General features: G+C 35.3%; 1 protein-coding gene, 2 long non-coding RNA genes and 1 other non-coding gene across 4 annotated transcripts in view; 2 read left to right on the top strand and 2 right to left on the bottom strand.

Moving 5' to 3' along the window:
- Positions 1-581: 581 nt before the first annotated feature.
- Positions 582-2,627, bottom strand: LOC139706698 (uncharacterized). Its single transcript, XR_011708307.1, has 3 exons — positions 2,545-2,627; positions 1,192-1,336; positions 582-1,082 (listed from the first exon to the last, which is right to left on the bottom strand). It is a non-coding gene; the product is annotated as an uncharacterized lncRNA (long non-coding RNA).
- Positions 2,628-3,079: 452 nt separating this feature from the next.
- Positions 3,080-11,273, bottom strand: LOC139706699 (uncharacterized). The gene is made up of 3 exons (XR_011708308.1): positions 11,199-11,273; positions 3,486-3,551; positions 3,080-3,131 (listed from the first exon to the last, which is right to left on the bottom strand). It is a non-coding gene; the product is annotated as an uncharacterized lncRNA (long non-coding RNA).
- LOC114087853 (small nucleolar RNA SNORD43) lies at positions 6,409-6,469 on the top strand. Its single transcript, XR_003581910.1, has one exon. It is a non-coding gene; the product is annotated as a small nucleolar RNA SNORD43 (small nucleolar RNA).
- Positions 11,274-11,318: 45 nt separating the features above from the next.
- Chmp2b (charged multivesicular body protein 2B) overlaps positions 11,319-25,979 on the top strand; it is a 35,149-nt gene continuing 20,488 nt past the window's right edge. Inside the window, exon 1 of the mRNA XM_027929265.2 lies at positions 11,319-11,604. Coding sequence (XP_027785066.1) covers positions 11,571-11,604 — 34 coding nt within the window. The 5' untranslated portion in view covers positions 11,319-11,570. The remainder of the gene's footprint in view (positions 11,605-25,979) is intronic.

The following is a 25,979-nucleotide window of genomic DNA, read 5'->3' on the forward strand; positions in this document are numbered from 1 at the left end:
AATCTGAAATTTTCTTTCTCTAAAGGGAGTGTCAGAGATTTTTTTTTTTTTTTTTTTTTTGGTACCAGGGATTGAAGGGGGTAGGAGCACTTAACCAATGATCTACATTCCCAGCTCATTTATTAATTAATTTATTTTTAATTTTTTTGCTTTTGTTTTGAGACAGGGTCTTGCTAAGTTGCTTAGTCTGGCTTTGAACTTGTGATTCTCTTATCTCAGCCTCCTCGATCTCTGAGATTACAGGCATAAGCCACCATGCCCAACCAGAAACATAATTTTTAGCTGATTTGAGAATATATTGTCCTCTGTGTTATATGTAAGTTTAATCCCTTACTTGGTTGAATTCTGGTTTAGGGCATGTTTATTAAAACAAACAACAATCTCTAGAAGAAGAAAACGTTTTCCTGAAAATAGTATGGAGCTAAGCATTTACCCTATGTATCAGGTTTGAAAATCTGTCAGCTTAGTCATATAGTAAAAATCACATATTGTGCCAAGAAACACATGAAAATTTAAATTAAATTTATTCTAAGATTGGTAAAGAAAAGTAGAACAGAAAGAGAAAAATCATTTGGACTGATACATTCTTATTCCACATTTATTAAACAGCTATACATCACTATTGACAAAAAGTTTTCCCCCTTAAAACATAAGTACAGAAAAAAAAATGTTGTAATCCAGTGTGAATTTATCCATTCCCCTTCTTCCAGCACCAACTTTAGAGTAACTGGATAAATTGAACACACAGGATTATATCACAATTGACATTCCAAATGCAAAAGTAAAAATAAATCTTTGCTCAATTTATTATCAATAGAATATGTAAAATAAAGATATCCTAAAAGGGTTTCAAAGTTTAGTTTAACATCGCATCCTTTAGATTTTTTTCTGTCAGTTAATGAAGCGCAAGGACTAACCTAATTCATGTGATCCCCATCTGTCATTGCCGCAATAGTGATGAAGCCAAAAATGAAATTCCATTCTTCATTCAATTCCTGTGGCTGGATATTAGTCACGTAATCAAGCACAACTCCCAGGCTCTTGTGTTTTCAGATGAGGAAACTAAGGTCAAGTGACTTGCCCTGGGTCACACAGCAAGACATCATGAGAGAAAGGAACAGAACTAGTAACCTTGGACTTTCTCAGATGTTACCAAGACCACTGAACCATACCATCTTCCCAGGTAATTACCTCTTTGATATTGAGTGGGTCACATTTTTATTTTCTTTTGCTTTTGCTTTTCAAGCACAATCCTTATTCTTTATTTCTTCTTTATCTTCTTCTTTTAAGCAGGCATGCAGAAATGCTCTCTCCACTTAGTGTTTCTGGTAATTATCTTCAAGGAAACCAGAATACAAATTTAAAGTACTCATTAACATGCTGATTAGAAATTTCTCTCAAAGATTCAAAAGGCAGGAAGGGACCCCCAGAGATCATCTGATCCAGCCCCTGACTTCAGGCATGTTTCACCTAAACAGTTTCAGGCAGATGGAAAACTATATTTATGACCCCCCAGGAGAGACTCTTCAACCTCCCTTGGTAACACAACCCTGGGCTTAGATCTGTTTTTCTACATAATGGATTAGGTGCACAATGTAGAAAAAGAATACATACTTCCTTGTAATGTCAGGTATTATTAAAATGATTGAGATTAATCATATTATGTGTTGTATTTATGTAATTTCTTATCTGGCCAACATTTTTGTTCTATGTTGGAAAAGTCTTCCTAGTTATTAATCTTTCTTTTGACATAAAACCCGTTGTAATTTATTTTTCACTTAAAAACCATATTCTGGAGGATACCAGAATTTTAAGTGAGTTCAAGTGTCTGCCATTTTATTTATGCTTTTTTTTCGGCAATGTAGGATGTGTCCAATAGAAATATTATTACCTTCTCTTAATCCCTATCCTGATACCCCAACCAGGATACCCTCAGATGATATTTGAGGGAACTGTGAGAATTAAGAACAGTTTCTCCTGGGTTAGAAGTGAAAAGATGATCTGGGCAAATGTATACACTATGACTTGCTCTTGGGACTTGCCTTTTAATTTCCTTAGCATATTGTGCATATGAATTTAAATATCTGATATTCATAGTTGAAATCCCATTTCTGTTTAATTCTCTTTAGGGACTGATCCCATATTTGCCCAGTTATGTTTCAGACATAAAATAATAATTTTTGTCTTCATTAAAATCAGAATATATTTATAAAAATATCCATTGCTGCTCTTTTAAATCTCCACATTGAATGGTAGAAAATACGTGCTGGTAAAACAATCCTTAGTTCAAATGTGCCCAGTGGAATAAGAAGTAGTCTTCTGGAAGGGCTGGCTTCTGATATGAAACTAGCTTTAATGAGCTACATGAATTAAACTTTGGGCACTGAAGGTGGAGGGAACATCCTGTCATTTCTTCATATGCTAAAATGATGTCAGAATTTATCAAAGCCCACGCATTTCTGAGAGACTGCCTCTTAGATCTCATCTTCTCTTCCTCATTTCCTATATATTTATTAAGAAAGGTCTGCTGGTACAGTAACATACCTGTAATCTCAGCTACTCAGGAGGCTGAGGCAGGATGATCTCAAGTTTGAGGTCAGTTTCCTCAGGAGTTTAGTGAGCCCCTGTCTCAAAATAAAAAATAAAAAGGTCTAGGGGTACATTTCAGTGACAGAGTGCCCCTGCCCCTGGGTTCAATTTCCAGTACTGCAAAAAAAAAAAAAAAGTTATAGTCCAATACAAGCATTAGCTTGAGAGGTTGAGAGCCAGGTTATCTGAGATCCTATTTGTAAACTTTCTACTGACCAACTCTGAGGTTGGTTGCTAATTCTTTTTTATAGTTCCCATCTTATTTATTTATAAAATGAAGAGCTTATAAGAGAGGACCTGTGGAATCCCTTTAATGTCTAAAACTGTAGCATGAGTTAGTAAAAAATGACTAAATGAATGACTGACTATAATTATTGAGAATTTTAGTCTAGTTCTGCATATTTTATTTTTCTTACAATAAAAATTGTGTGATATTGCTCAAATATACATTTTAAATGTATTTTAATTAAAAGCTAAATGTTACCTGGATTTTTTTTTAACTTAAGATAACACCAATCATCGGATGTTTGTAAATTAGATCTCTGTGAAGAATAAAAGAAAAAAGTAATGAGGTATTTAAGCATTTGCAATATGTTGATTTTTAAATATTATGAACTCAGCTCACATCCAAAATTAAATGTCAATTAAATAAAACTTTTATTAAATACAAATGCACTGGATCCATAAGAATTTGAAATGAAGCATCAAACTAAGTCTGTTCCAATGAAAAATTTTATGTTAGGATTTATCCAAATGTGTTTTAATCTCTTTCCTAGAAATCTACTAGGATGGAACTGAGAATACATTGAGTTCCTCTCCAAATGTAAACCAGTTAGATTAACCTTTTGAACACATTTAACCAGGGTGTATAGAGTAGCAAAGAATAGCATATTTACGTCAGAGGGTCAAAGGTGCCCTTCATAACTACACTGGAATGTGTTAGGTAACACCAGGAAAGTCATCTAGAACAGAAACAACATAAAGAATGTTATTCAGGGAAAATGAATTTATACTTTATTTAAAAACTTAGTATTGTCTATGGGTAGATGGAATGATGTCCCTCAAATATTTCCACATCCTAATCTCCAGACCTTGTGAATATACATCTCATGGCAAGGGGAAAGAAAGGTTACAAATTAAATAAAGTTTGTTAATAATATAACAGTAAAATAAGGAGCTTATCCTGGAATATCTCAGTAGGCCCAATGTCATCACACAAGAGTCCTTAAATGTGGAAGAAGGGCAGAAGAGTCAGAGTCAGAGAGAGTGATCTGAAGATGTTACGTTGCTAGTTTTAAGCTGGAGGAAGGGGCAAGGAGTCAAATAATGTTTGCAGCCCCTGGATGTTGGAGAAGGCAAGAAACAGATCAGCCCCCAAACTTACAAAAGAAACACAGCTTTCATGAAAGCTTGACAGTCACTTGGTGAAACCCATTTTGTACTTCTGGTCACCATAACTGTAAAATAGCATACTTTGGGTTCTTTAATTCACTGTTCATGGTAATTTAGTAAAGCAGTCATAAAAATTAATAGAATATCTTTTTGAGAGGAAACCAGGGGAATATATTCAATAGATACCCTTATTTATCAATATCCTGTTTCACATAAACTCAAAATTGTACTTGAGACTCTCCACATCTCCAAATGCAGCAGCTATTGTAAAAAATGATATTTTAACTCAAAATTCTGTTCTGACATGACAATTCAACTTGTTATTCTAGACTACAGATTTAGTCTTATTAATGTTAATTTGCTTGTATCCTCATCCAAAATAGATCCTTCTTAATTTGATAAAAATCCTTTCTGAATACTTCTTTAGAGCTCTTTTTATCATGTATAGAATAAAGAATTGTCTATAACTAAAATTGATTATTATACACAAGGACCTTATTTTTTATTTTATTTTTTTACTTTTTTCACAAGTACCTTTTAAAGGTTGGTCTTAGTAGAGAGGAACCCACAGTGGGCATAAATGCATACTATCAACAAGGTTCCAATGAATTGAGTGCTCAAGTTTTTGTTTCTAAGCAATGAACTTAAAACTTTAAAACATAAAAGTAGTATTCAAATTTTAATTTTTAGTACTTGTTCTGAAAATAATGCTGTGTACCCTAAAATTGTAATTATAACAAAGTAGAAGGATAAGCAATTTTCATATTAAACTATGAAAATATGATATAGTATGTGCCCAGAATCTAAACATCACAAACGTTCAGATATTACTTATCATTACCATTGTGTCTATCAGTAAATTCAGGTTTCCGAGCTTTATTTTATTTTAATCAGGCTTACAAATTTAGGATATACTTCTATTTCTTTTTATCAAAAATATCTAAAATTATTTTCAAACTGTTCCAATATTTCATCTGATATTAGGAGTCTGAGTTGTGAAGTATTTCCTCACATATAAAAGAAACAAAATTAAGAGAAGACATTTTAAAAATGATATATTTCTAAATAAAATATATTTACTTATAGAGCAATCATTTGAAAGTTTTCCAAACAAAATGTGCACCCACAAATTCAACTAATTTCATAATTTTGTTAGTGACTCCAAGTTATACATCCATATATCACATGTTGTCATTTAATTCCTGATTTTCCTCCAGTAACTTTACTAGATTTTTAGCTTCTTTGGAATAGAGTCCAAGGCTTGTTTATTTTAGATTCCTCAGATTGTCTAACTAGCACCACACATTTCATACATTGGGTTTAATCTAAGGATTTGTTACATGACTGAATAGAATAATAAAAGAAGGCTTAAGTATGGCTTGAAATGGTCACATTATTAAAGGTCACATTATTTGTATAGAAAATGTAATACCTTTGCTTTAGGAAATTATTCATACTCGCTAATTTGCCAAGATCTAACATTCTGAGCCCTTTCTAATTCCTACTCATTTAAAATATAAAATGTGATAGCTATTACAATTTTATTTTATTGAAGAATCAAACCCATTACCCCCATATTTAGGTTCATTTCTATTTTGTATTATAGTAGTTCTGCACTCTAGAGTCCTTATTGAATTGAAGAGCAAATATATACATATGCTGTGTTGTGCCAGGGGGCACAAATTCTGTTTTGATTTAGTCATGTGCAACTTGTATTAACACTGAGAGGAATTCAGGGCAAAGTTTAGTTTATGTTTTCAAGAAGGATCATATTGCTACATATAGCAAATAACACATGAAGTCTTTTAGACTATAAAACCAATGATGTGCAGCCATACACATTTAGGATATTCATTTAGCTTTTCATTGACTAAGTGTCTCAATAGTCTGACTCATTCTTTATGGCAAATATTTTTAAAAGCAAAATGTGAAAAAGAGAGAAAAGAAATAAATTTCTAGGATTGTTAAAGCATGTATATAGATATGGGAAAAAAATCCAAATGTTAAGACTCACATACTGAAACATGGAAATGTTGCACATATTATTTGGCTCAAAATGTATAAAAATTATAGAAGTGCTTGATTATCTCATTTGAGTGTTGTCCTTAGGTCAGGTAGAATAGTGCTGTCTACTTGCTCTGAATTTGGAGAAGCTGACAGAATGGTGCCTGTGTGGAGGTGCTGAGCTGCTGAGAAGGGATGGGGACAGGAAAGGAAGGCACACAGGGCTAGCTTTTAGTTAGCCTTTCCCTGAAACTATTCCTCTGCGAGTAAGTACTAGATATAGCAACCCTAGACAGGACCATACTCTTGACTGGCTTGTCCCCTGAACATATGTCACCTACCTAGACACTGATTGTCACAATGACCTTGACAAAGAGCCTACTTTGTTGGCTATGAAGTATGAACAACTTAGGGAATCTGTCCTGAAGATTACAAACTTATTGGTGGGCGGACATCAATGTACTGATTGTCACGTTCTGATCCTACAAAAATAAATAAACATAAAAAGGAAGAAAGGGAAGTAGGAGAGGGAAAGAAGGAATGGAAAGGTGGGACTGTTTTTATGTACTTTGGCTCTAGCTCCTCACCAACTATATAACTTAAAGAAACTTTAATTTCGCTCTTGATACTTATTTCTTATTGTGATCTGAATGTTTTCCTTACCCTAAATTTGCAGTTAAAATGTTAATTTGTAATATTTGTGGAAGCCCTGGTGACCTATTCACCTCCCCAAAGCTCTACCCTTGTGGATAGGATTAGTGCCCTTACAAAAGCAGCCTGAGAGCTTGTTTGCTGCTCCAGAACTGTGAGAGCACATGGAAGGTGCCATCCATGAGGAACAGACCTTCATCAACACTGAGGGCCCCTTGAAGTTGAACTTCACAGAATTATAACAATAAATATGTTTTTTTCTAAATTGCTCAGTCTAAGTATTTTCCACTATAGTCTGAAAGGACTAAGACACTTTTAGAAAGGAAAGACTATGACTTTTTCCATGCTTCTATAAAAAATATCTAAATGCTAGATAAGTTGATATGTCAATCTTAATTTTTGTTTTTGAATAATGACAATTTATACTGTAGCATCATTGAATATATTAGGGGGAAAATGGTATAAGGTAGTTAGTAAAATAGTAAAACAATTTTCAGTATGTTCAAATTTGAGCCTTAAGTGAAACTGGAAACAAAACAAACAAACAAAAAAAGCAATGTACACAAAATTAAATCCTTATCTAGAGCTAAAACAGAACTATTTATTGACTTTGAAACCAGCTCTCTAGACCTGTGCTGTTCATGGAGATATATAATATTGATAATTTTGGCTTTTCTTTAGATATGTGAGACTTGAAATCATGTCAAGTTAATATGAATGTACTGAGTTACATTTGTCCTTTTGTAATTAAAAATCTTGAACCATAGGTAATTTTAAAATGCTACTGCATTGAGTTGCTACTAAATGTATTTATATTATAGTAGGAACCTGTTGTAGACCCAGCAGTCTCTGTCCACAATCAGCATTCACCATGATGCAGCCTGCCTTCCAGAGCCAGAAGAGCAGAAGACGACATCCAAAAAGAATGAGAAATGGCAAGTATCTGGTTTTCAAAGAGGGGGAAACTATATGATGGAGTACCCTAGGAAACAAATTTAAGTAGGGGATTGAATTATGTTTTAATGCATGGGAAAAAGTCTTGAGCATGTGGATGAATCATGTTTCTCCAAGAAAGAATTAATGCCAAACTCAACTAATTTTTAACTTTATGACTGCTGTAACTCATAAAACATGAATATAACATTGTCATTTTACACCTTTATATCAGCACATTGCTTCTGTATTATTAAAGATTATAAAAATCTTCAAAATGGTCTTAAAGGTGAAGGTTTTAATTACAAAATATTATTTTATATGAATGGATTCATAGATAGCTACTGTGCCTCAAAGGTGTTCATAAGTGAATCAGTACGAAGATGTATGGGTGTTTCTAGATGATGCAAGAAAAACTCTGTAGTTGGAGTAAAATTATCCATTAATCAAGTATAAGATGGGTAGGACTGAGTGGGAATTTTGTTTAAAAAAGTGCTAAAGGTTTTTACTAGAGTAAAAGTTTGATGTGAGTCAAAGAAACTATTGTCAAAACTGCTAATGCAATTGGTGTGCTATCAGAAACACAGTGTATAGAACAAGAGAGGTAATAGATCACATTATCCTGACGTCACATCTAAAGAATATGTTTTATCTGGATGACACTATAATGAAGGAATATAATCAGAAGGGCAAAATCTAGATAGTGAAAATCTGGACATCTAATGAACATATAACAGAAGTTTATCCAATAAGACAGGTGGGTGTGTGCACATGAGTGTTTCAGATATAAGTATTGAGACTATGTTGATCTTTTTTGCCAAACAATAACATGATGTCATTCTAAGCAGAACACTCTGCCTGTTATGTTTTAAAAGAACAGAGGTGGTAAGGATGGAAGCAGAAAAACATGAGTGGTAAAGTTGCAGAACAGAGATGAAGGCTGAGTTGGGGTGATTTGAAATGGTGGGTTGCTATATCATTTGGTTCCACCATATTTTTATAGGTAAAGCCAAGATTTAGTAGTATTATCATAGGGTTTCAAACACCACAAGCCAAGGTATTTCGCCTAAGTTATATTTTATTTAGTATATAATTTCAGATTTTTTTTAAAGAGAGAGAGAGAATTTTTTAAATATTTTTTAGTTTTCGGTGGACACAGCATTTTTTAATTTTATTTTTATGTGGTGCTGAGGATCGAACCCAGCGCCCCGTGCATGCCAGGCAAGCACGCTACCACTTGAGCCACAACCCCAGCCCCATAATTTCAGATTTTAAAGGTATCTTATTAATATTCTAATCAAGGATTTGATTCTTTAAAGAAATCCTGTCTACAATAACATAGTCCTTGAACACTTCAGTGACAAGAAACTCACTACCTTATACAGCATTCATTTCATTTTTGAATAGCTCATTTTCAGAAGTCTTTTCTTATACTGAGTCAAAGCCTGCCTCTTTGTGATGGACAATTGAGAAAAGATAAGACAAAAAATGTTAGGGAGGGAGGTAAAAGCCAAGGGGAGAAGATGGTATTTGTTTCTTCACTGGTATATCCCCAGCATACAGAATGGTATGTTTCATTAGGTATGTAAAAAACACTTCTCACTGAGCAATTTAGAAAATGAGCATCAGGTCATAAAGATATGACCACAGGACATTAGTTCATTAATTCTTAATGAGATAAAAATTAAAATGTTTTCTCTATCCTCTATACATGTCTTGCTGATTCAGCAAATTTATACATGACAATGGGGACTTTAAATAAATGAAGAACAGTATTGTATTCTGGTTTACAACTTTTTGGGTACCAAATTTCAGCTTTATTTAAATGTATCTTGCCCTTCATATAAGGAATGATATACAAAATATGAACGGGTACAGACTGGGCACCAATTAATCAGAATGGATGCCAGCCAGTCTGTTCCAATATGGGAGAATCAAGCTATTAAAGTGCTGAGTTTAAATAGTACATATTTCTGTTTTATCTTTATTGCAATGAACAAGCCCTGCCTTTAGCTCCTGCTGTGCACTTTTGGAGGGTTTCCATATGGTTGCTGCTAAGTATTTTGGCATTTTCCCAACTGTTACAATTGGGTCAGTGGGGGGGATTGTGTAGGAGTAATAAGACAAGGGTGACTACAGCAGGGAGAAGTACGATTTCTACACACATAACAGCTTATTGCTTCTCATGCCTTCAAGCACGGCTCTGTGCTGTTCATTACAACGGGATGCCACGGCAATCTGCCTTTTTACTATAGAGCTTACTCCAGGAAAGGCCAGGCAATGGGTGTAGACCATCATGTCAAGTACATTTTCCCCTAATTTTTCCTTACTTTCTCTTCCAAGAACACATAAATAACTTGAGGAGGAACAAGACAATTATACTTCACATATTATATAATTTTATGAAAGTCTTCTTGAGCATATTTGTGACTAGTACCAGAAAGTGATTGTCATTGGCCATGAGGGCTTTGATATTTTACAAAGAGAAAAGAAATGAGAAGGCAACTGATGCTCCCAAATGGTTAACAATTCTTGAGACAGGATTCATAAATCCCAAAATGAGTGATAATATTAATATTGTGATTGGAGTAAATTCCAAACAAGAAGTCATATATACTTTAAAAACAACAACAACAACAACACTGCTATGGTTACTATTATTTCGGCGCTGGGGATTGAACCTCACGCCTTGCACATGATAAACAAGCTCTCTACCAGTCAGCAATACCCCAAGCTAGAGCTGTTATTTTTATCCTGTGGAAGACAGTGTTGCTAAGCAGTAAATTGGGAGGAAAATAAGTTCAAAGCAAAATTAAGATTCCAAACAGTGAAATAATACATTAAAAAGAGATATGAAATACAAGATTGTATATTCCATATTTATACTTATACATGCAAGTATTCTTTAAATATTTTATTATACTTTTCCTTTAAATGATATGGAGATTTTTTTTTTTTTTTTTTATATACCAAAGACCAATATACAGCTGTATAGCATTCTCATAGGTCCACTGAAGAGTCATGAATTTCTCCTGAATAATTACAAGAAATAAAGATATAGAGATGTAGATATTTAAACCCGCATAGAAATACCTGTGTATTTTTATGTAGGTTTCCAGGCAAAAGCATTAAACAGAAAGTGGTGCATAAAGAAACTTGCTTCTCATGCCTTCCTTCCCCGCGCCATTCCCCAATCCTGGACACCATCCGAGACCCACACCAGGTCACCGGAGCCCGGGGTCAAGGGCGACACGTGAAAGCTTAGGGTCCCCCAGTAGGAAGAGATCCCTGAGCGAGATACTGCAGGAAAGGGCGTGAACTCCAAAGGCAACCGCGGAGCGCTGAACTCAGCATTCCCACCAGCCCTCTTACTTTTTTCTTTCTTTCTTCTTTTTTTTTTTTTTGTAAGAAAAAAAAAATTAATACTGGCAGCAACAGGACAGTTACAAATCAAGAGTGGGCCCAGGCGGTTCCGGGACGACCAGCACTTTCCCTAGGACCCTGGGGACCCCCTACTCCAGCCTCCCCGGGGCAGGACGGAAAGCGCTAAACCAGGCTTCCTTCTGTCCGCAGTCAGCAGGGACACCCACTGGAGCCCCAGCCGCGCCCGCCAGCTCCGGACGCCGTACCGAGCCAGCGTGGTATACCCCAGCCACGACCCCGCAGCGCCCAGGAACTGGCAGCCGTTGAAGTGAGGGAAGAGACAGCGGCTTCAGAGGCGCAGTGCGCAGGCGTGCGTGCAGATTGCGCAGGCGCCGCCTAGAAGTGACTTCTCCAAAAAGTGTCTTAGTTCCCGGTCACCTGAGCTCCCCGCGACGCGGCTGCGGTAGCCTCGCGGATACACGCCCTCCACGGGTCCTGCGTGTCGACCCTGCCCTTGTCCTTTTGCTCGGTCGCTCCGCCACCCCGAGCCCTCCAAAGGCCTGTCCTTTCCCTTCTTGCCTTTCCTAGTCTCGGGCCGGACCGGGCCGAGCCGGGCCGCCCGGGCGCGGTCCCCAACCATGGCGTCCCTCTTCAAGAAGAAAACAGTGGATGGTAAGTTCCAGGATGGGCTTAGAGGGCCCAGCTGTGTGTTTTCCCGGCGTCTTTTAGGGTTTCCGGCTGCAATTCTGGCTGCTTTCCCTGGGGGCGGGGTTGGGTCAAGTGGCCCCACAGGTGACCGCCCTGGCTGCGTCACTTTTCTGCTTCCCCATCACCTCTGGCTCTACCTACTTCAAGCTCACCTGGACAGTCTGACTTCTGTCTCCAACACTTCCCCCACTCTTATTTACTATTTTTAGTTTTTCTGTAGCAGGGTTTTGAGCATTTTGAGGCGCAGGGTACTGCTGGCCTTTGAGTGTCATTAGACTTGGGGTGATTTGATGAATTTCTTGTTGTTGTCTTCTGCTTGTTTTTTTTTTTTTTTTTTTTTTTTTCTTCCTTCAATTTAGGATAGTACTACATAAGGCATTCTAACCGTATATCTGTGTGCTTGGATGTGGAGAGGGGTAGCCCACTCCAGTTACAAAATGAACTTGGGTCTGGGCCGGTTGTCCCTTTAAACACCCCTGAGTAGACATGTGAAACAAATGTTTCTTAATTGACTCCAGGAGAAACATAAAAGAAATACTAGGGAAGTGCCTGGGTTTAGTTTTCATAATGGATTTTTCTCCCTGGTGATTTTGCTAACTAAAGTAAGGGATGTATTATATATTATTTTTATAGAAGTTTACATTACAAAGACTCTTCTTACTTTGTTTCATATGTTTAGCTCAATGTCATCTTAAGAAAAAATGAATGTACTGAAGTGTACAAGTTTTGAGTTCATATGCAATGACTGTCATGTATATTTATACAACACTGCTTAATTAGTCTTAATATTTTCATTGACAGTTGATAGGTATTAAATTCATTCAAGTTATTTAAAAATTGTTTCCCATTAAATGTTGAGACTAAGTTGTTGTTGGTTCAACCAAGAGAATCACTTCTTTGTAAGGGTATAACCCTGCCACAAAAGGAGCAGTGGCAGCTAGACAGTGGTTGGTACAACCATAGTGCTCTGTCCTGACTTGGAGGTAACTCCTTCTTTCCTTTGTGTTGACTGTTCCAATGCCAGCTAAATTGTTTTGGGGAAGATAACAAAGACATCATATTTACCCTGATGCTCTGTCCTTCATTTCAACACATAATGCCATTTTATCCCTAATCTCTCATAAATCATAATGCACTTTTGCTTATTCTGTGATTGAAAAATATTTTTTTTCAGATCATTGACTTTTTTACTAATTGAAAAGTACCATTTACAATACCTGGAATAGCTACTCACTTGGTATATGATGTAGTACAACTATGTGAAATAGCTTTTTTGTGTGTATTTTTCTTGAAAATGCTTTTTAATCCTTAACAGAGCACTTTATTTTTTTTTTTCAGTGCTTCAGTGTCAATACTCAGTTATTGTGTAGTATTTCCAGGGCTGAAGGAGGGGAGGGTTTTTATTTTCTTATTGTTTGAGTTTTGTATATTGAGAATTTTTCTTGATTAGTGTTATGTAGTGAGAATGCTAAACAGAGGAAAAAACATTTTTTTCCTATTTGATGTTACAAAATGAATTCATTTTTAAGTTATAGAGTCCATACATCTTAGTTTTAGTTGCTTAATATCTGCAAAATATTTTTGAAAACAGATATCTAAGGTCTGTGCTTTCTGGTGCTTTTGGCAGTCTAGTGACTATTGTACTTGAAGTACAGAGGAGAGGAAAAAAGGACAATGAAGATGTGCAGTGAGGGTGTTTTACTATGTATTCATTTGCAGTTAGTAAATCCTTCTAAGGAATGATTTTGCTGAATAGACTTATTTTCTGGGGGAAATAGTCTTAAGGACTTTTGCTAGGAACCATACCACTAAATACCTTTGTGTAAAATTCCTGAATGTAATTTGTTCATCATATATGTTTACTACAACTACCAAGCTACATACTTTATGTTTTCTTAAATTATTAATCAAATCATTTATTCACATCTTAATTATAGATTATATTTTCATTACTTTAATGCAGAGCTTTACTGATGTTTTTACTCCTTGTTTTATTAAAGGGAAGTTGTTTTGTTTGTTTAAAAGATGACAACACTCTTAGCAGTAATGAGGCTATATATTATGAAATTTAATGTATTTTTATGCATGCCTCTAGATTCTCAGGCATGTTGATTATTGATCATAAGATCTTTTACTATATGCTGACTGTTTGTCTGTTCTAGCAGTAATGAAATTCTGATATATAAGGGAAATAGGTAACTGCTTGTGGATCTGGGGAATAATTGAATCTTTTGGTCTCTTTGGATTGGCTGGGAGAGTTATATACTATATCATTAAAGACGACTGTGCATGTAAATTAAAAAGAGAGACAACATTATAGCACTTATTACTATTCAGAGTTATGTTTAATTCATTTTTGACACAAAGATGAACAAGTGTCCTCAGTGTATACTTTCTTCCAGAAATTAATGGGAGGTGTATCTCAGTGCCATTTAAGAGGAAGATTCTTTCCAATTTGAAATTACAATCAAGTATTTGACATTTTTTTAGTGACTTGTAAAATATATACACACATATGTAGAGTTATTTTGTTTATCTACAATGTGCCCCGCCCCCCAGTGGACTAATAGTGACCTATTTATTGAAGCTAACTACGAGCCTGTAAATCAGGATTCCATAAGGACTTGTCATAAATGCACAAACATCCATGCCTTTTATTTTTTAAATTTTTTTGACATATCATATATTTGAATCAGATGCGATATAATTTCTCATTTTTCTGAGTGTACAGGTTGCAGAATTACATTGGTCATGCAGTCACATATATACCCACAGCAATAATAATGCCTATTTTATTCTGCTGTCCTTCCATTCCCTCCTTCCCCTCCCTCCCCCTCCCATCACTGCTCTCTACCCAAACTAATGTGACCTACTTCTTTTTTTTTCCCCTCACATCTTCATACCTGAATTCTGTATAATGAAGAGTGTCTCCTTCCCTCTTACATGCAATTCCCCTTCTCCCTCCCTTTCCCTCCCACCTCTTTTCCCTATCTAGAGGTAATTTTCTTCTCATGCTCTTCCTCCCTACCCCATTTTGAGTCACCTCCCTTATATCAGAGAAGACATTCAGCATTTGTTTTTTAGGGATTGGCTAACTTCACTTAGCATAATCTGCTCCAATGCCATCCATTTGCCTGCAAATGCCATGATCTTATTATTTTTTAGTGCTGAGTAATATTCCATTGTGTATAAATGCCACATTTTTTTATCCATCCATCCATTGAAGGACATCTAGGTTGGCTCCACAGTCTAGCTATTGTGAATTGTGCTGCTATAAACATTGATGTGGCTGTGTCCCTGTAGTATGCCGTTTTTAGGTCCTTTGAGTAAAGTTTGAGAAGAGGAATAGCTGGGTCAAATGGTGGTTCCATTCCCAGTTTTCCAAGGAATCTCCATACTGTTTTCCAAATTGGGGGCACCAATTTGCAGTCCCACCAGTAATGTATGAGTGTACCTTTTTCCCTGCATCCTTGCCAGCTCTTATTGTTTGACTTCATAATGGCTGCCATTCTTACTGGAGTGAGATGGTATCTTAGAGTAGTTTTAATTTGCATTTCTCTGATTGCTAGAGATGGTGAGCATTTTTTTTGTGTATTTGTGGATTGATTGTATATCCTCTTCTGAGAAGTATCTGTTCAGGTCCTTGGCCCATTTGTTGATTGGGCCATTTGCTTTTTTGTTGTTTAACTTTTTTAGTTCTTTGTATATCCTGGAGATTAGAGCTCTATCTGATGCATCTATGCCTTTTAAAAGGGACATTTCCTGGGGCTGAAGGTGTAGCTTGGGGTAGAGCATTAGAGAGGCCATGGATTGGATCCTTAGCACTGTTAAAAAAAAAAACAAACAAACAGTGAATTTCTTTAATCATTTTATAATTTTTATCTGGTATGTTCAATAAAGACAAACTTGTGGTCCTATTCTAAGACAGTACTATGCTAACAATTTTGCATACATTATCTTATTTAATTCTTATAAAGCCTATAAGTACCACTATTATCCTCATTATATAGATGAGGAATTAAGAGGAAAGGAACTACCTTGCCCCAAATTATAAAGACACAAAGTAGAAGAGCTAGGACCTCTTCATTTACCTAGATTATCAGTGACTTCTAGGTCATCAATTCCAGTGACCACTTATTTTAATGATAATCTCTTGGGCCTGTGTTTTATATTTGATCCTGATAATAATTTCTTCTTGGAAAGTCTCCCTTGTGGCTTCCATGGCTAAAACACTTTCCTAATTTGCCTCTGACCACTACTTTTTCTTTTTCCAGTTTTTCTTTTTTATTTGTTAAACCTGAGCATTAAATATTAGTGGGTTTTGTTGTTGCTGTTTCATCTTGGGCTCTCACTGTTCTAACAGTGCATGCTATCTTTGCATGATGCACTGTCCATTCATATCTATATTAGTTATAAATTAAGTGCTAATGTATTCCAAAAGTGTATTTGTAGATACAAATACCTAGAGTTTTTATTTCTCGGAGCAGTATGTCCAACAATTTGCTGAATATCTGCAAATAGATGTCTCAAAGCATCTCTAGTTAGAGATCCCAAGCAGAACTTTTCATCTTATTTAAATTGGTTCCTTCCCAAGGTGGAATGGTGGCGTATGCCTGTAATCCCAAGTGACTTGGGAGGTGGAGGCAAGAGGATTGTAAGTTTGAGGCCAACTTCAGCAATTTAGTAAGAACCTGTCTCAAAAATTAAAAAACTGGAGATGTAGTTTAGTGGAATGCTCCCCTGCTAATCCCCAATGGTGGGGAAAATCACTTTCTTCCCAGGGTTTTCTTCTTCCAGTGTGAGCAGTATTTGATTTTTGCCCTCTACTTTCAGCTAATTAACCAGTTACTAACTACCGAATCCTGCTGTTTTTTTTCCTCTTGAGTATTTCATACTTGTAAATGTGTGGGTCTGCAACTCTTTGCTCTAGTTCAGATCCCACTTATCTTGCAATTTACTGTATCACCTTTCTTCTTTTCTTTTCTGAAGCTTCATAACCCTTAAATTCTTTACCTACAAAATTGGTTGTGTAATCAGCAGTCCTGAAACCTAAATCTGACTGTGCTACTCCTCAAAAATACTATTTAGTTTCTGGCACCAATAAATCAAGTGTGAACTCTTTGATTATGGATGCATGGCTCTCCTTGATCTAGTTGTTGCCTTTCTTTCTAGCCATGGCTCTGACCACTTGTTTCTCCAGCAGTAATGCTATTATCAGTATACTGTATATCATACTCTTTCTTATTCTGACATATTTTTTGCTTATAGTGCCCATATTCCTAGATTTTTTTCCCCTTCCTCTACCCAGCTGAACCATCTGAGGCAAAAGCCTTCTTCAGAACGTATTCTATAATGTTACTTAAGATTGTGTTAGATAAGGTACTCCTTTTGGTTAGTAAATACTATTATTTTAATGATGTGGTCTATTCTCTAAATTGTAAATTACCGTAGAGATATTTTAAAATCTGATGAAGACTCTCTAAAACCAACGTGGAATACAGGGAAGTCCCAAAATAAGCATAATGCAAGTTCATTTAAGCATAATGCTGAAAAATCTACTTTGGTTCTAGTGAATGCAAATGAGAAAAGAGATGCTAAACAATGGGAACATGAGAAGTGTTTTCCATATTTAGAGCTTACTATTCTATACATTCACATTATTGGCACCCTCTCTGAGCCTTGGTGCAGGTTTAGAGATACTTTGAGAAATGTTACACACATTAGAGGAGCAAAACTGTTGGGGTTTGGTCTCACTGGAGTGATGTCAGTATAGGCTAGCTGTCCAAGAGCAGTCTGTGTTTTGACTAAATTGGAACGAATGTCCTGTCAAGAAGTCAGTTGTGGTGCCACATTGATGATGAGAGTAAATAAAATCTACCAGCCATACACACTGAATTACCATAAGAAACATGTCCTCCTTCTTCCAGAATAAAAGCATTCTTATGGTGGCATCTACAGTATCTTCCCTAGAATGCCATATGTCCCCTTAGTGCTTATTATTCTGAATGTTTAAAAACTCATTTTACTTTCTATTTGCTCCTTCATTCTTGGCACACCGAAGAAAAATAATTGAATGTAGGATTGAGGAGCACAGTATGCTCTTTAGAGCATTTTTCTTAGTAAAAGTTCTCTATACTATTAGAACAGATATTCCTGTAGAAAAATTTTTTTCCTCAGTATTTCCCCATTCCTCTTATGACTCCTAAGACCAAATTAGACTCAGCGGTTTTCTGGTACATGCCCATCTCAGAACTTTTCTTAAACTCTTGAAAACACTAAAGTTTAATAATAATAATGATAATAAATTTGTGTGACTGAATTTCTCAAGGTTTGAATGACTTTTGAGATTCATTGGTCAGACAAAATCAAATAGAATGTTGTTTTCTTTTCCTATTATGCTTCCAAAGGCTTTAGTCTCCCATTTTCTCTTTAGTATTCCACTTCTTTCTTCTAGGCACGTTCTGCCTTTTTGCACCTTTAACCTATTTTATCTGAACTAACGCTTACTCAGGGTTTTTCTTCTGTCCATAGTTCTAACTGGAGTTTGTCTAATGTTAATACCAGTACCACAATACCCACTATTCCCACTGATGCCAGCTGTTACAGAGTTTATAGGTAAAGTCTAAAGTAGAAACTTCCCAGAAAGCAGGATATAGGAATATTTTAAGTGCTGTTTTATTCATGTGTTGGCTAGAATCAGGATAACTGATAGGCAATAAAATTGTAAAGATAAAATGATTTTTCACAAAGAAATACATTTAAAAGTAGAAAATATGACTTATTAGGTTTTTTTTTTTTTAATCCGTTGTGTCCTTATAGTAAATCACATTACAGAATTCAGTAGAACAAATGCTGTCTACTAAACCAGGTTGAATCCCCATGAATACTGGGATCTCCCTGATGTGCCTCCGCACTCCTGAGACAGCAATCCCGAACTGTCCTGCAAACTTGAGACAGGCCTCTTCCCTTGTCCCCAAAGAAAGGTACTTCAACCTGTATGACTTTCAAGTTAATGAATGTTCCTATTATAGTTAATAATTGCTTTTTATTTTAATTCTCAAATGTGCAAATTTTATGTGAATGAGCAAGGTACAGGGAAGTAAGCCAAAATTCAAGTTGGGGTTTGGCTTATTTTGTTTTGGTTAAATCTTTTGACCTTAAACAAGTAAACCCAATTGACTTAGAATTGAAGAAGGCAGAAAGAGTTTTCAGTGTATCTTTTAAAGTCCCAAACTTAAATGTTGTCACATCTATTTCATTGATAAAAAAGAGCCTGAAAATCTTGAGGTACACATTGATCCCTGAGCTGGCCTGGGTGAACTTTCCCTAAGTGGTGTTCTTGGCATAGGCCAGAAAAGTGTGGTGGGTGGGGCTGTTTCCAGGACCTTATTAATCTCACTGAGTGAACGGTAATGGAGAGAACATGCTGTAACAGACCTATATACCTTTAGCATTTTCACATTTGAAAGTTTTCTATTATCACATATTCTGAAGTATTTCTCAATAGCCCCACAAGGTAGATGAAGTGTTAAAGTTTTTTAAAAAGTTCAGGCTTTTTTTTTTTTTTTTTTGCATAAAGAAAGAAGCAGAGTGTGGACAGGAACCATATATTCTATCTATCTCCTAGGTATCAATAGTACCTGTACATGTTTCTGTGATTGTCTTGATGGAGATCATATTATCGGACCTAAGTTCAGCTGCTCACTGCTTGAAAGCCAATACTTAGGACATGAAAGATGATGAGAATGAATCAGTTTCATTCAGGGATGGCCTGTTAAGATAGAGAGGCTATGGTCCATCAATGCTCCATTTTGGGGAACTCAGGTAAGTGAAAGGGGTTTTATAGGGAGAAGTGAAGGGAACTAAGACAGTGAATAGGAAGGCTGCATGCTGAACAGAATCTTCATCATCCAAGACATGTCTTCTTTTTTCTCTGGCCTAACTTGAACATCACAATTGATCTTGATTCCTGGGACTAGTTACTGTGTTTTCCTTAAACAGATATGTTGCCTCACCACAATTTATGTGCTTTGTGTTAGTCTGTACATAGGATTGAAAAACAAGGAGAGGCATTACACATTGAGATGTTATCTGAAGGTCATCAGGTATACTGGGTTCTGTACATGGAAATGAAAGTTAATTAACATCTTAGAGATTAGCTGGTTAGTTAAGTGATCCATGTTTCTGTTGTAGAAAGACATCTTTTCATAGTTCAGGTTTTACTGCTGTTAAATTATGAGTCATCTTTCTTGATAATCAGTAGGTTTTATTTTTCTGTTTAAAGGAACATGTTAAATGTGCTTTTTAGACCAGTCCTTTTACATTTCATTTTAACTGTACTCTCTTAGAATATGAAGTATAATATATTGAGATAGTATTTAACATCAAGTAAAAAATGGGAGTATTGACAAACATCTAAATAAATATGTTATCAAACCACTCTTAGAATCTTTGAAATAAAAGAGTTTATTGGACCTTACACATCCTGAAACAAGTTGCCACCACATCCAGCATTAATTATAGAGAACAGGTGGCAGAATGTCTACTGGACCTCTAGCGAAGAGTGATTTTATAATGAAAATTTGGGGAATTAGCAGAAGTTTTTATATTTATTGACTTGCAATAAGAGAGTTGGAATAATGTGAGTTGGGGAAAGCTTTGGAATAAGAAGACAGATAAGAAGAAATAATTGTTGCTTTTTGGTTGGTTGTGATGGTAAATAGAATGTGGTGATGCCTAGGGAATAATGATGGAATTTTCTATATAAGGTTCTAACATACATTCAGGATTGTGAAGTAGGTTTTTGTTATTTTGTTGTTGATTAATTTCCCCCATCTCTCCTCATCTCCATTCTCTGGCCCTTGTAATTAAATTTAGGGGGTCTCTTCTTATATGTATTTCTTGCTTTTGAAGAATTTGTAGCCTTGTGATGATATGAAACCTAAAAAGAAATAAATCTAGTGGAAAAGAAATCTGGCTTTAAAAAACATTAAATATGTCTCTACTTTTTTCATTTTATCCATTCTGAATTATCTAGAAGCCAAATCATTAAATGTATGTTTAACATAGTGGCTGCTTAAGAAAAATTGAAGAGCAATTTATTTGTTTTAGTCTATTCCTATTGTTTCCCTATGAAAAGATGTTTTACTCTCATTTTCTATTTACCATAATATGTTTTAAAGTGTTATAATCATAACACTATGTAACATTAGATGCTCTGAATTTATAGCGTGGAACTGTTTAAATATTAATAGGTCTATTAACAAGTGTGAGACTGTGGAATATACAGTAGTTAATTTTCTTTATTTTTCCTTTTATGATATATAGTGATAGTTAATGTACATGTAGTTATATAAAACTAAGAAAATTAAAATCAAACTGTTATTAAATTTCATGTTTGTTTTTGTCATAACACTTTCTTTTTTTCAATAAAGATGGCTATACCAATCTACACCCTTGATTGTTGGAAAACTAGGTGTCCAATAATATATTTTAATTCTGACACTAATTATCCAGAGTTAGAGTAGACCTTGTAGAGCAAGGACTCAGTCTAACAGGACTGCCCCATCCCAGATGCCACTTGCAACTCCCAGGTTGCCTGCCACTCATGCTTCTTTCTGACCAGGTGTTCCCACAGCTTACTCTCCAGGGTTGATAACTTGATAGGACCGCTCTCAGAACTCAGGAAAGTGCTTTATTTACAAATACTGGTTTATTGTAAAGAATATCACTCAGCAACAGTCATGTGGAAGATATATAGAACTAAAGGAGAAATGCAGAGCTTCCGTGCCCACTCTGGGTGTGCCACCTTCCCATCAAATAAATGTGTTCACTGCTGTTAGGAAGCTCTGAATCTCTTTGGCATTTTATATTCAAGTCTCTGAAATCCTCCCACCCTTAAGGTACAGGGAGGGAAAGGGGCTGAAAAATCAAATGTTTGATGTTTCTGGTGTCTAGCCCCATCTTTATCCCACTTCCTCCTTCAATCCACACATACAATAGCATACTCATATGTAGTAGAAAGGAACTTATTCTGAAAGATAAAAAGGATTTGTTATCATTTAGAATATCCCAAGGGTTTTAGGCCCTTTGTGTCAGGAACCCATAATAAAAACCAAATTTATACTTTTGATTTTACTAATCTAGTGATTAAACAATGTGTATTGATAGAATTCTAAGTCTTAGCAATCAAGGCTTTATCAGCTGTGTACACCTATGTCAATTATCTGACCACAGTTAACTTGTCAGTATAGTGACTTTGCTTTCCTGGGTAGTGTTGTTGTGGCTGAAGACCATAATCACTAACACTGCACTTTCTCTTACCAGGTGAGTTTGGGAGACTTTGGTAACACAAAGGGGTTGTACTTCATATTTGTAATTTTAGTTTTAAATTTAGAGCACATTTTCTATCAAAATAGTGGGTAAAGTGGTAAATGTCTTCCTTCATACCAACCTGTTGGCAATGGCAAGGTAGAAGCTTGGTCCAGAAGCAGTGAATTAGGTGTGTTTGAGTTGAGGATGAAGAGGCTGATAATTGGTTTGAAAGGGAACAGTTTTTCTTCATTGTTTGTTTGTCGATCATAGATGTTTGAGGAAAGAGATTTTGATTTATGGGCTAAATTATGTTCTCCACTTTCAAATGTATGATGAAGGTCTGATTTCAAGTGTGGCTGTATTTGGAAATAGGACCTTTAAAGAGGTAACTAAAAGTAAGTGAGGTCATAACGGTGGGGTCTGGATTGAACTTGACTGGTCTGATGAGAAGAGGAATAGACATCAGAAAAGGCACACAGAGAAAAAAGACCATGTTTGGACACAGCAAGTAGGTGATCATCTATAAGGCAAGGACAATGGCCCAGGAGAAAGCAAACCTAATGGCACTTGATTTTGTACTTCAGTTCTCCAAAACTGTGAGAAATACCTTTTGTTTAAGCCTCTAGTTTGTGATATTTTGTTCTGATAGTGCTGGCGTCAAAAAGACAAAACCACAACAAACTAAAAGATCTTAATTGGCTTTATCTGTGATTCTAGATTGGGTTTCTAGATTATGATTCTAGATTGGGATTCTAGATTTTATTCTATGGAATTTTATGAATAGAATTTCATAGATTGGTCATTTCAGAGTTACTTTCCTAGTTAGGCAGGGACAGAGAGATAAATAATAATCTGATAATAAATAATTAACATCAGTTACTTCAGATACCTTTTTGAAGATTAAACTTAGAGAACTTCATTGAAACTAACTTTGGAAGTCTGGCTTTTGTCTCCTGATTTCTTAGAAAGTCAGCTAACACTTTACATTTAATGACATGAAACATGTAGTAAGAGTAAGTCTGTTTTGATTTTTAGTGGTCTTTTGGGACCTAGTACAGGAACTTCATCAAAAGCGATGACCTCCTGTAATTTTTATTTAACTCTAGTAACTAATACATTCTGTTATTTTTACATTAGAATCCAAACCAATGCTCCATGAAACAGTAATATCTAGGAAATGTTAATAGGTATTTCTTAAAAGGGATTCTTGGTTTAGTAAATTTGACAAATAATCTATATTTTCCTCTTAAAGACTTGCAATATGTATTTACGTATTAAACATACAGTATCTTGAAGCAAAGAAATTTTTTTTTCAATTTCAACATTTCCCAAATATTTGTCTACATAACATCTTCTCTCTCTCTTTTAAATAAGAAGTGTTTTCCATCAAGTCCTAGTCATTTTAGGAGAAGAAAGTTATTAGCAGGAGAAAAAGCCCCCACTTTCTACATCTTCACTGTAGAGATACTATTGAAAAAATAATCCAGGAATTATACCAAAATATGGCACTAAAGAATGCTGATTATTTTAAATTAAAAGAACTTAATAGCAAACACTGGAAGAAGCTGTCTTCTTGTCTACTTATAGTCTAAACCCCTAAGGAAGAAAACAGCTACCTCCATATCTCTTCCCTGAGCTGCCATTAATTAAACTCACATCATAGGAAAAGAAACCAGAGATTGTTGACATACTTAGTCACATACCATCATCCTCTGTTTCACTCATTTACATGTTATGAGGTGTTCTGCATGCCAGCTACACTTTTTCCCAGTCCGATTTCCCTAGAAGTCATTTATTCGTCCCTTGACATTCCCTGTCCTCCACTTCCACAAAGAGGTATATAAATTTCTAAATAGTGGGTAATAATAATTCAGATAGTTTCGAGCTGGTAGGTAACCATATTCCTGTAAATCCCCTCCTCCATGAATTTTGTGTGTGTGTGTTAAAAAAAATGTATGCTTTTTCTCCTATTTAATTTTTGTCAGTTTATTCCAGTGACTCTTCAGAGAGTGGAGATTTCCCTTCACCCCTGCACATGTGTTTCTATATGCAACCAACATCAAGAATGGGACCCAGTAAATCTTGAGCAGTAGAGGCCCACCCTATAATCTAATGGAGAAATAGGGTCAACAAAAGAGAGAAAATAGATTTCTTATAGATAAGATATAAGAGTTTGGGCATCTTATTTTAAATTTTATTCCAAAAGCCCTTGTAGTTGACTGGTTTATATCAACAATTTAACCATAATAACTATTAATGTAACTACTAGTTACATATTATACTAAAAAAGGATGAGTGCTGGCTTATTTTAGTTGTGTTAAAGGTAAAATTCATATAACATTAACTATTTTAAACTGGGAAGTTCAGTGACTTTCAGTACATTCACAGTGGTGTGTTGACTACAATATATAGATCCAAGACATTGCTATTACCTCACAGTAAACACATTAAGTAGTGACTCAAATTTCTCCCTTCTTCCCACTCCCTGACAACTACCAATCTGCTTGACTTTATGGATTTATCTACTCTGGCTATGTGGTTTAAGTGGAATCATAGGTTGTCATCTTTTTTATCTTGCCTCTTTTACTTACCATAATGTTTTGAGGTGCATCCATGTTGTAGTACATTTCATTACTTCATTTCTTTTGACAGTTGAATAATATTCTGTTGAATGTATATAATACAGTTTGTTTATTTGTTCAGCTTTTCATGGACCTTTGGATTGTTTCCACCTTTGTATATGAATAGTGCTATAAACATTCATGAAGAAGTATTTGAGTTTCTGTGTCAATTTTTAAAATTTATTTTAGCTGATACATATGAATATAAATATTATACAAATTAATGGAGTAACGTAATATTTTGGTACATGTACACATCAGATCAGGGAAAACATGTCTGTCTTCTTACTTATGATTTCTTCATGGTGAACACTTTCAAAATCCTTTCTTAAGAGATTTTTGAAATGTATAGTATATTGTTTCCTGTAGTTAATTACCCTATTATGTACTAGCATATCATAACTTCTTGCTTCTAACCTTAACTTAGTGCCTACTGATCAGCTTTTCCCCCATCTCTTCTTTCCTTCTTTACTCTCCAGCCTCTGATAATCACCACACTACCCTCAACTTTAATGAGAACAACTTTTCTAGATTCTACATACAAGTGAGATCATGTAGGACTTGTCTTTTTAATACTGGCTTATTTCACTAAGTGTAATAATTTCTGTTTCCATCCATACTGATGCAAATGACAGGCTTTCATTATTTTGTGGCTGAATATTATTTCATTGTGTTTGTGCCATATTTTCTTTATTCATTGATCAGTTGATGACACTTAGGTTGTTTTCATTTCTTGGCTGTTGTATGTTATTTACTTTTTGTGTGAGTACTCCAAGACCATGGTAATATAGATGTCCCTTTCACATAGTGATTTCATTTCTTTTGGATGTATACCTAGTAGTGAGACTGCTGGATCATGTGGGTCAGCTTTTATTTTTTAATGGAACCTCCATACTGTTTTCCATAATGGCTGTACTAATTTACATCCCCACTGAGGGTGTGTGAGTTTCCTTTTTCTTCACATCCTCATAGACACTTATCTTTAGTCATTTTAATAGTAGCCATTTTCATTAGGGTGAGGTAATATTTCATTATGATTTAAATTTACATTTTCCTGATAATTAATGATGTTGAACATTTTTTTCATATACCATGTTCTTTTGAGAAGTGTCTATTAGGTCTGTTGTGCATTTTTAAATCATGTTATTTTTATTCTTTTGTTTTTTTGCTCTTGAGTTCTTTGGAGTTCTTGTGTGTTCAGGATATAAATCTCTTGTCAGATATATAATTTGGAAATATTTTTCCAGTTCTATAGGCAGTCTCCATTCTGTTGCTTGTTTCTCTGTGCATAAGCATTTTGATTTGATTTAATCCCATTTGTCTATATTTGCTTTTGTTTTCTGTGCTTTTAAGGTCTCCTGTTTAAATTCTTTTGGGTAAATATGTAGGAGTGGAATTTCTCTA

The sequence above is a fragment of the Marmota flaviventris genome, chromosome 8 (genome assembly GCF_047511675.1).
Source record: "Marmota flaviventris isolate mMarFla1 chromosome 8, mMarFla1.hap1, whole genome shotgun sequence".
NCBI classification, from domain to species: domain Eukaryota; kingdom Metazoa; phylum Chordata; class Mammalia; order Rodentia; family Sciuridae; genus Marmota; species Marmota flaviventris.